The following is a 10026-nucleotide window of genomic DNA, read 5'->3' as shown; positions in this document are numbered from 1 at the left end:
GGACTGGCACATGTTCATTTTCATCATCGGAGTCAGATGCCACCAGCAGAAGGCTGATTTTCTTTTTTGGTGGTTTGGGTTCTGTAGTTTCTGCATCAGAGTGTTACTCTTTTAAGACTTCTAAAAACATGCTTCACACCTCGTCCCTCTCAGATTTTGGAAGGCACTTCAGATTCTTAAACCTTGGATCGAATGCTGTAGCTATCTTTAGAAATCTCACATTGGAATCTTCTTTGCGTTTTGTCAAATCAAATCGTTATCAAGCGGAACCCATCATCAGTATGGAAGCATGTCCTCTAGAATAGTAGCCAAAGCATGAAGATGTATATGAATGTTTAGCATATCTTGCACATAAATACTTTGCAATGCCGGCTACAAAAGTGCAATGCGAATGCCTGCTCTCATTTTCAGGTGACACTGTAAATAAGAAGCAGAAAGCATTAACCTTGTTTGTCTGAGTGACTGCAGAATAAGGAGTAGGACTGAGTGGACTTGTAGGCTATAAAGTTTTACACCGTTTTGTTTCTGAATGCAGTTATATAACCAAAAAAAAATCTGCATTTGTAAGTTACACTTTCACAATAAAGAGATTTCACTTCAATACTTGTATGAGGTGAATTGCAAAATACTATTTCTTTTGTTTATTATTTTTACAGTGCATATATTTGTAATAAAAAATAATAATATACAGTGAGCACTGTGCACTTTGTATTCTGTGTTGTAATTGAAATCAATATTGAAAATGTAGAAAAACATCCAAAATATTTTAAAAATTTCAATTGGTATTCTATTGTTATAAGTGCAATTAATTTTTTAAATTGCGATTAATATTTTTTGAGTTAATTGCGTGAGTTAACTACAATTAATTGACAGCCTTAGTCATAATGAATCTAGGATTCACATAGGCTATCCATGAATTAATGAATCTGCTGTTTACTTCTCTCCTCAAGATCATTAATAAAAGGAACAAAACACTAACTAAACCTGAGTCTTTGTCTTCAGGCAGGATATCACACAGATCTATCATTTATTCTTCCCTCTCTGTGCTGTGAATGGTGATCATTGAAATAATTGCTCATACTTATTAGTGCATTTATTATTTGGTACCAGAAGAGTCCAAAATGAGTACATCTAATCAGCTGATGTCTGAATTAGAGAGAAGAATGTACTACCCCCCACTCCCACCCCCACCCCGATCTAAATGTCCCTGAACTTTGGAAGAGATTCAGGATCTGAATCCAGATCCAGATCTGAAATTGTCACCTGACTTTAACTCTGCTATAAGTGGAACCAAAACCCTGGGAAAAACTTAGGAATGTTCAAAGTCTGTCCCTGAATTTTGTAGCATGAGCTCATCTTTACTTTGAAATTAGTTTCAGAGTTTCTAGAAGAAATAATCACAGAAAGTAATTATGCTATAGACTAGAAAAAAATTGAACCAATGGAGTCCACTCAGGAGATCAAGAAAACATTTGAAAAGAGTTTTGGAAGCTGATTTTATTGTCTCACCTCATAATGTAGTAATATTATCTACAATTCATCTTTTTCACAACGACAAGCCTTGTTAGGACACTGGCCATTGTCAGTGGGCTTGACCATCATCCAGGCAAACTTGCACAAATGTTCCTTATTGCAGTCTTTTTGCCAGTATATAACATTCCTGCGGTTTAGATTTGCTCCAGCGCAAGCATCATACCACCACCCTCCACCTGGAATGCCATTGTACTCTAGTTTGGCACAATTCTGAAAATAGTTATCATTGTCTCTGTCTTTTGTAGTGAACTTCTGATTATCATGGAGATATGCTTCTGTATCCTGGGTCAGGGCGTCAGCAGCATTGCCTTTGTATAGGCCAAGCCTGATCCTGTATTGAGACTCTTCATCTTCAATTTTGAATGGTTCATACTCTCCCCATTTGATTTCGGCATTTAGGTCTACGAGTTTGACCCTAAGTGTATATGGCCTTGACGTGTTAGTTAACTGATACACATATTCATTCCCTAACCAGTAGTTGTCATGAACTGAGCCAAATCCATACTTGTAGTCATGCCATATCCTATCAAAGTCCACAGTGCTATTGGCTGTAATGTGTTGAATTACCGTCCACCCACCATCTTCCATATTACAGTAAGCAACAATAGGATCTTTCATTGGCTGAATGACATAAAGACCATCCTTGGCACTTCCTTCAGAGTGCTGAAAAATCTCATAACAATCCCTTGCATATTCTGTAGGGGCGGGAAAGAAAAGTATGTTTAACATTTTACTCTGCTCAACTTGTAAACCTCTCAAAATTCTGTACTTTTAACCTCAGAATGAATGAATTATTGTCCTAACGGTATTTGACAAGGACATAGTATGGCCACATACTGACTTCAGTCCATACATGGGACACCCACTAAAATCAATGGAAGTCGTACAGCAGATGGTCAGGACAGAATGTTCCCGTAAGATCGTGAGGGAGATTTTCAAAGGCAAAAAAAGAAATTACTTGCCCAACTCCCATTGTCTTTCAATGACTGTATGGTACTTAGCTACCCTTTGGGTCTCTGAAAATCTCCCCTCTATAATCTAATCATTACCCAAACTCTATAGCAGGAATGCAATCCTATTTTACTGATAGGAATACATGTAGAATTGGCAAAAAAGATAATTTATATTAAATTCTAATGATTATGTCCAGTGTTGGTTTATGAAGGGAATATTTGCACAACTTTCACAAATGCAGACGTATAGAAGAAAGTGGCAAACCTAGAAATTCACTTTAGAAACATGTTTCAGAGTAGCAGCTGTGTTAGTCTGTATTTGCAAAAAGAAAAGAAGGACTTGTGGCACCTTAGAGACTAACAAATTTATTTGAGCATGCATCCGATGAAGTGAGCTGTAGCTCATGAAAGCTTATGCTCAAATAAATTTGAGCATGCCACAAGTACTTATGCCACAAGTACTCCTTTTCTTTTCACTTTAGAAACAGATTATTTCATTTATAAATGGCTAGATCTTGACACTGATTTTGGATAATTGATTTTAGTTGGTGTTGTATTCATGGAACTACATCCGGGTGTGGCCATTTATTCCCAGTATTTTATAGATACAGATCAGAGGGGAGCTAACAAAATATTTAACATAGATAACAGGAAAATAGATGAAAAAACTATTTCTTTTCACTACACTGTAAATATGAAAATCTATGGGCTGAAGCGGGACTTGTATGCTGCCAAGGGCTTAGCTGGGATAAAAGTGGCACATAAACTTTGGGCTGGCCCTCTGCAGAGCGGTGAATTTCACCCTTTCTGAATAAGTTTTAAGTAAATCACTGATAAGGCTCTATTAAGGCAACAAAGGAACCTTTGGTGACACTCAGGCTGATTTCAAGCAGCTCTGAGACTAACCCACAATGTCTGGTTTTTGAGCTAAAAAGCATGCTTATACATCTCAGCAATTCCTCTTTTGTAGGGAAGGATAATATTTAGTATCTATTCCATTAATCAGAGACTCAGACATGAACTAAAATAGACAGTACTTCACAGATATACTATTATTCTCTGAACAGAGTTGAAAGGAACCCAGTTACATTAAATACTATTTATATTATATTCAGTGAGATACTTTGACAATGTTTGTGAAAAATATCTACAGAGCACCAATAACAGACTACTACAGAACTGGGGTTTTCAGTCCTTAGTTGGTGCTTACTGTAGAGTTTTGACAGACTGATAGGAATTAGCGTGCGGTGTATTGAACTTAATTGGTTATTATGAAAAGGAGAACTCTGCTCCTGAGATAGTTCAGGTGAGCCATGTTTTCCAAAGACTTATCAAACACCAAACAGGAAAAATCTGCCTACAGCTAAATAGTCAAAGTGAGAGTTCAGAAAAGACCCCCCTTTGCCCAACTCTCTAGAACAAAACAAAAGGATGTCTTTGTGAACCCAAAATATGAGTACTTCACAAGGATGGCTTTTCCCAGAAAGCATTTCCTTTTTCCAACAAGGAGAATTTGGTTTCCGGTAAACTCTAGTTCCAGATTATCAAGAGTCCTCCACCTGCTGTTGCATAGTGTTCTGAGATGATGACATAATTCACAGCATCTGGGCCCCAGGTTTCTTTCCTTAAGTCCCTAACAGACCTTCCACTGACTAAACGTCTATGGTCTTTCCTTTCCTTGGGGAAAGATCAATTAATACACTGAAGCCTGTCAGAATTGAAACCATCAGCAGACCAGAGGGACACTAAAGAACTGAACACCAAGAAGGCGTTTGGAAGAAAACACATTCTGGGAAGAGATAGAGACTAAAATCCTTTGTAAGTAAAGTGGTTTTAGACTTTTAATATATTTCAAGATCTGTGAATAAGAGGCATTATAGAAGTTCTAACTAGTAATATGAACATTTATTACTAAATACAGTCTTTGACCTTCAGATGCCTATCAATGTTTGTGAAGTACTCAAAGACTATTGTAGTGAGTGCCATAGAAAAAAAAGATAGTAAAGGCTATAAAGTAAAATAGTGCATACATCCCCGCCACTCCCTCTCTTGCTGAGTACCTTTCTCATTGTTGTTACTCAGTCTCTGGTAGCCTCCTGGAGAGAGAAGGTGGGCATTAGCAAGCACCACAGCTTCTTCAGCACTTGTCCACACCACACATTTAAAGAGTAAAAGCAGAATAAATCCCACTGAACTTTTCAAATTCATCTTTCTTCTAAGTCGATCCCTCTGCAGAGATACACACTGAAAACATAACACAGACTGACATTTAAAATTAAATGATTTTTTACTTGCAGAAAAAAACTCTTGAAGGCAAAACCGAAACACCTGCTTTCAACAGAGCCAGTCTGTGCCAAAACAGGCTTTTCGCCTCTCACATTCCCTGCTCTCTCAGTGTGTCACATTGCATTTCTGACAGATCATTTTTATGATGTGTAGCACTGTGGCCCATCACTTAGAATACAACTCGTCTCGTTCCTTTACACCATATCATTCAATGCGACATAACACAATTTTGCGGGTGATAAAAACAGACAGAAAATAATGTAATGACAAAGTTTAAATTTAAAAGCATGTTTCACATTTATCAGATCTGATGCTTGGTATTCCCTGAACCTGATCTGTACTGGCACGAGGGGACAGAAGGAAGAGCTAGCACATACAAAACACCAGCTCCACTTGCTGTCTATGCATGAAGCAGTGTTAGATAGCATGGTGTACTAACTGCTGAGAATATTTTCAGGCACCAGAGCTCACTTAGCACATTTGGACTATAATATTTGTATAAACTTCCACCTGTGGCTGCAAGGGACATGTCAGGTAAGCTTAGGGTGACCAGACAGCAAGTATGAAAAACCGGGACAGAGTGTGGGGGGTAATAGGTGCCCATATAAGAAAAAGTCCCAAATATTGGGACTGTCCCTAGAAGATCGGGACATCTGGTCACCCTAGGCAGGCTGAGGTCAGGTGAAGAAAACCAACCTGTGGATTTGGGGCTTGAATAAACAAAGCAAAAAGGGCTCCCCTTCAACCAGGCTTTCCCTAAATAAAACCACAAGGTGTATCTTGCAGTCAGAATTCAATATGTTAAATAAAGACTTTTTCATAGTCACATTTTGCCCTTCTCCCTGGGTTATCTGACTCCTAGATTAGTAACTGTTACTGGCCTAGTCAAATCTAAGAGAAAACTCTGCATTATAAATTATTAAGAAAACAACTAAATAAAAGAGTACTCGGCAGACAGCTTACCTCTCGTTTCAAGTGAAACCTGAGAAAGAAATAGCTGAGCACAAATCAGTGAGCTAATTCTTTGGAACTGTACTTTGCCTGCTGCTGAAGTCCAGATGAACAGCTCAGCCCTATCTCAAAATTGGAAGGCCAGCAAAAGTGCACCTTCATGATTTCATTGTGTGTTCTTGGACTAGTGGACTTTACTCTGACACATTGCATTTGCAAGTAAGCACATCTGAACTAAAAACCTACAAAGTTCCGTGAAGCTTAAAATGACACCATTAAAACTGAAACATCTGTGACTATGGAGTGTACACAGTGCTGAGAACAGTGAACATTTAAGACCCAATGCAAAGCATTTAAGTTCATTCCTATTCAGCATAGCACATAAACACCTGCTTCATTTTAAGCAGATGCTTAAGTCTCACTGACATCCATGATGAGTAAAGTGAATACTGAAAGTTAAGCATACACTTCGCTGTATCAGTAGTGTTCCGCATTTTTTTTTTTTTTTTTACAAATAAAAACTGAAAATCTGGGAATTTTTCAGTGGTTATTTTCCAAACATTAAAACCGGGATGAAATCAGGTTAAAAAATAAAATTAAAAAAAAATGGGAAAATTGGGGGGAAAAGAAAAAACAAAAAAGTTAATAATATACATTTTAATACAGTATAACAAACTTTTTTTTATATACAAGATAGTTTTTCCAGAAATCCTGGTTTGCATACACCCACATAATTTTCTTCAAAGTATCCTTACTCATGTTGAGCTTCTTGCTATTTTGGAGAAAAGCAGTCCATTAATTGAACCCTATTTAACCAGCTCTGATGGTCAATTTAAAAAGTTCTACTCTGGGCCAGCCACACAGGGATCTAAGTTTGAGTCTCTCATCCCGTACCAGCAGTGGCTGGGAGTACTCTTGCACAATCTAACAACAGAAGGAGCAGTGTGGAGACATCTGGGAGAAACTTGGTGTAGTCTTCCTCACAGAGGACACACTGTCACAGGAAGGTCTTTGAAGGAGGGTGGACGAGTAAGGTACTCCTAAACATGAGGGAGTTTTAGAATCTGGTGCCTTAATGTTTGTGAGGTGCTCCGATCCTATGGAGATGAGCCCCTCAGAAAAAATGCATTTATGCATAAATAAATAAATGCTCTTTGTTGCCAGTCTCTAACACAGAATCAACCAAAACTGTGTACCCAAACAACTTGGAACTTTAGGAAAGTTGTGGCTCTGTCAAGGTTCCTCCCCCATTCTGAACTCTAGGGTACAGATGTGGGGACCTGCATGAAAAACCTCCTAAGCTTATCTTTACCAGCTTAGGTCAAAACTTCCCCAAGGTACAAAATATTCCACCCTTTGTCCTTGGATTGGCTGCTACCACCACCAAACTAATACTGGTTACTGGGGAAGAGCTGTTTGGACGCGTCTTTCCCCCCAAAATACTTCCCAAAACCTTGCACCCCACTTCCTGGACAAGGTTTGGTAAAAAGCCTCACCAATTTGCCTAGGTGACTACAGACCCAGACCCTTGGATCTTAAGAACAATGAACAATCCTCCCAACACTTGCACCCCCCCTTTCCTGGGAAATGTTGGATAAAAAGCCTCACCAATTTGCATAGGTGACCACAGACCCAAATTCTTGGATCTGAGAACAATGAAAAAGCATTCAGTTTTCTTACAAGAAGACTTTTAATAAAAATAGAAGTAAATAGAAATAAAGAAATCCCCCCTGTAAAATCAGGATGGTAGATATCTTACAGGGTAATTAGATTCAAAAACATAGAGAACCCCTCTAGGCAAAACTTTAAGTTACAAAAAAGATACACAGACAGAAATAGTTATTCTATTCAGCACAATTCTTTTCTCAGCCATTTAAAGAAATCATAATCTAACACATACCTAGCTAGATTACTTACTAAAAGTTCTAAGACTCCATTCCTGGTCTATCCCTGGCAGAAACCAGCATATAGACAGACACACAGACCCTTTGTTTCTCTCCCTCCTCCCAGCTTTTGAAAGTATCTTGTCTCCTCATTGGTCATTTTGGTCAGGTGCCAGCGAGGTTACCTTTAGCTTCTTAACCCTTTACAGGTGAGAGGAGCTTTCCCCTGGCCAGGAGGGATTTCAAAGGGGTTTACGATTCCCTTTATATTTATGACAGGCTCAAGCTCTCATTTATTAGAATCACTCCAGTTGGGTCAGCCTAATGGTTGGGGAGTAGTAATCCTACCTGACTATTGGAGCTCATGCCAAACTTGGAGTCTTGGGTGATGATCACTTGGAGGAGACTGCCAGTCGACCATTCTTAATGCAGAATACGTCCTGCAACTACAGCTACCTGAAAGACTGGACATAAGGATATGGAGTAGTGCTTTTATAGAACGAAAGGGTGTGAATTTTTCACTATCCAGTTTTTGCAAGCTTCATTTGGACTGGACATAACCCGGTGTTCAGGGGCTGGGATGACGACTCCCACAGAAGCCAGAAGAAGAAAATCTGCTTGGGAAGCGGCATTGTGTCGCATTGCACTGATAGCCTCAGATGGAAGATACTGTACAAATATAAAATGTTAATGCAATTCTAGTAATAGATTAACATTGCTTGTTCTCTACCAAACCAGGGCAAAGAATTTTTTGACACAATCCAACACATAGCTGTACTTTTGTTGCACTGGCGTTTGGGGCCACAGTGTATTACGGTAAAGAAGTTAAATGAAGTGTGCGTATGCACACAAACACACACAAAATCTAGCATTAGTTTAAGTTTCTGGTTTAAAAAAAAGGATTCATAAGAATAAAGAAAGCAGGTAGTTACTTTCCCAGTTTACAGGAACATAGTTTATAGTAGAAACAGAGATCATTTCATCTTCAATGGTGATGATGATAAACTGTTTTAATATTCTCAGTAAAACACCCTATTATTGTAGTAATATACCTGTATTTACATAGGTTATTTGAACTCCTGACTTGGAACATGATAGAAATATTAGGCAGTAAAAGTATGCAGACACAAACTATAGGCAAGGTGTTAAATATACATAAAGAAGCAGGTAGTATGAACTCTATTTAAAGGAAAAAACAGTTCTTAAATCATGCTAGCAATTCATCTTTGAAACTATAATTGTTCCCTAACAAGAGTGCAACTGAGAAAAGACAAAGTTCAGGCAGGAAAAATGAATGATGTATCTATTAACAATTTATTGCAAGACAATAGTAATAGAGCAAATAATGAGTTCTAATGGGTATATTTGGCCTATCATAAAATACTCAAACTAAGTAGGAAAGATAGGCTAATTTTGTAGAAAATCCATACTTTTTTCTAATAATACTGAGTTCAAAGGAGAAAGAGACAGAGTTCCTCATTGTTTTTCTCTTTTGTTGTGTGTGCTACTAAACACAGACTCCAACGAGAGACTGCTGAATTAGAATTCATTTGCAAACTGGACACAATCAACTTAGGCTTGAATAAAAACTGGGAGTGGATGTGTCATTACACAAAGTAAAACTATTTCCCCACGTTTATTCCCCACCCCCACTGTTCCTCACAGGTTCTTGTTAACTGCTGGAAATGGCCCACCTTGATTATCACCACAAAAGGTTTTTTTTCCTCTCCTGCTGGTAATAGCTCACCTTAGCTGATCACTCTGGTGACAGTGTGCGTGGTAACACCCATTGTTTCATGTTCTCTGTGTATATAAATCTCCCCACTGTATTTTCTACTGCATGCATCCGAAGAAGTGAGCTGTAGCTCATGAAAGCTTATGCTCAAATACATTTGTTAGTCTCTAAAGTGCCACAAGTCCTCCTGTTCTTTCTACTAAAGAAGGTACTTCATGTATCCGGGGCTGGTGGTGGGGTGAGAGCAGAGTATGACCTTTGGTATCATGTACTGGTACTTAGGATAAAGTTTTGCATAAAGAGCTTTAAAACCTCTGTAGACATTTTATTCCATTTTTTAAAAGCAGAAAATCTAAATACTGAATTTTTTTATACTGTGTATTTTCAGTGAAATCTGGCTGATTCTGTATAATCCTGCTGTATTTTTCTTATTGTGCCTAGATTAATAAGGCTTTGGAGAAAGTAACTTCTATCACAACATAAACTTCAGAGGCTAATAAGCACAGAAATCTGGCCAGTCCCATTCAGGCCAGATGACCTCTTACCAGTAGGAAGGTGCCTGGTGATAAAAATAATTAGTTGATGCAATGAAAGAGTTGAAAGTGCTAATAATACATATACTTTTTGCCAGCACTAAGTGTCTCAACAATATGTTTGTCAGAGTAAGTCAAATGAGGCCCTTGTA

The 10026-nt window shown here is 38.2% G+C and overlaps 1 protein-coding gene across 1 annotated transcript; it reads right to left on the bottom strand.

Annotated features, from left to right (window-relative positions):
• Nucleotides 1-1482: 1482 nt before the first annotated feature.
• On the bottom strand, nt 1483-5842 carry LOC140913872 (fibrinogen-like protein 1). The gene is made up of 3 exons (XM_073350682.1): nt 5736-5842; nt 4547-4730; nt 1483-2228 (listed from the first exon to the last, which is right to left on the bottom strand). Exons 2-3 carry the CDS (start codon nt 4692-4694, stop codon nt 1531-1533), a joined length of 846 nt encoding a protein of 281 aa, XP_073206783.1. The 5' UTR covers nt 4695-4730; nt 5736-5842; the 3' UTR covers nt 1483-1530.
• Between the last annotated feature and the right edge of the window lie 4184 nt (nt 5843-10026).

Source organism: Lepidochelys kempii, chromosome 6 (assembly GCF_965140285.1).
Source record: "Lepidochelys kempii isolate rLepKem1 chromosome 6, rLepKem1.hap1, whole genome shotgun sequence".
Lineage (NCBI taxonomy): Eukaryota > Metazoa > Chordata > Testudines > Cheloniidae > Lepidochelys > Lepidochelys kempii.
This window is presented reverse-complemented; position numbering and strand designations above follow the sequence as displayed.

Excerpts from the sequence above, each read along its gene's own strand:
- LOC140913872 (XM_073350682.1), bottom strand. The coding sequence starts at position 4,694 with ATGAATTTGAAAAGTTCAGTGGGATTTATTCTGCTTTTACTCTTTAAA. Across the intron at positions 2,229-4,546 it reads GAGTAACAACAATGAGAAAG|AATATGCAAGGGATTGTTAT; the intron begins GTACTCAGCAAG and ends CCGCCCCTACAG.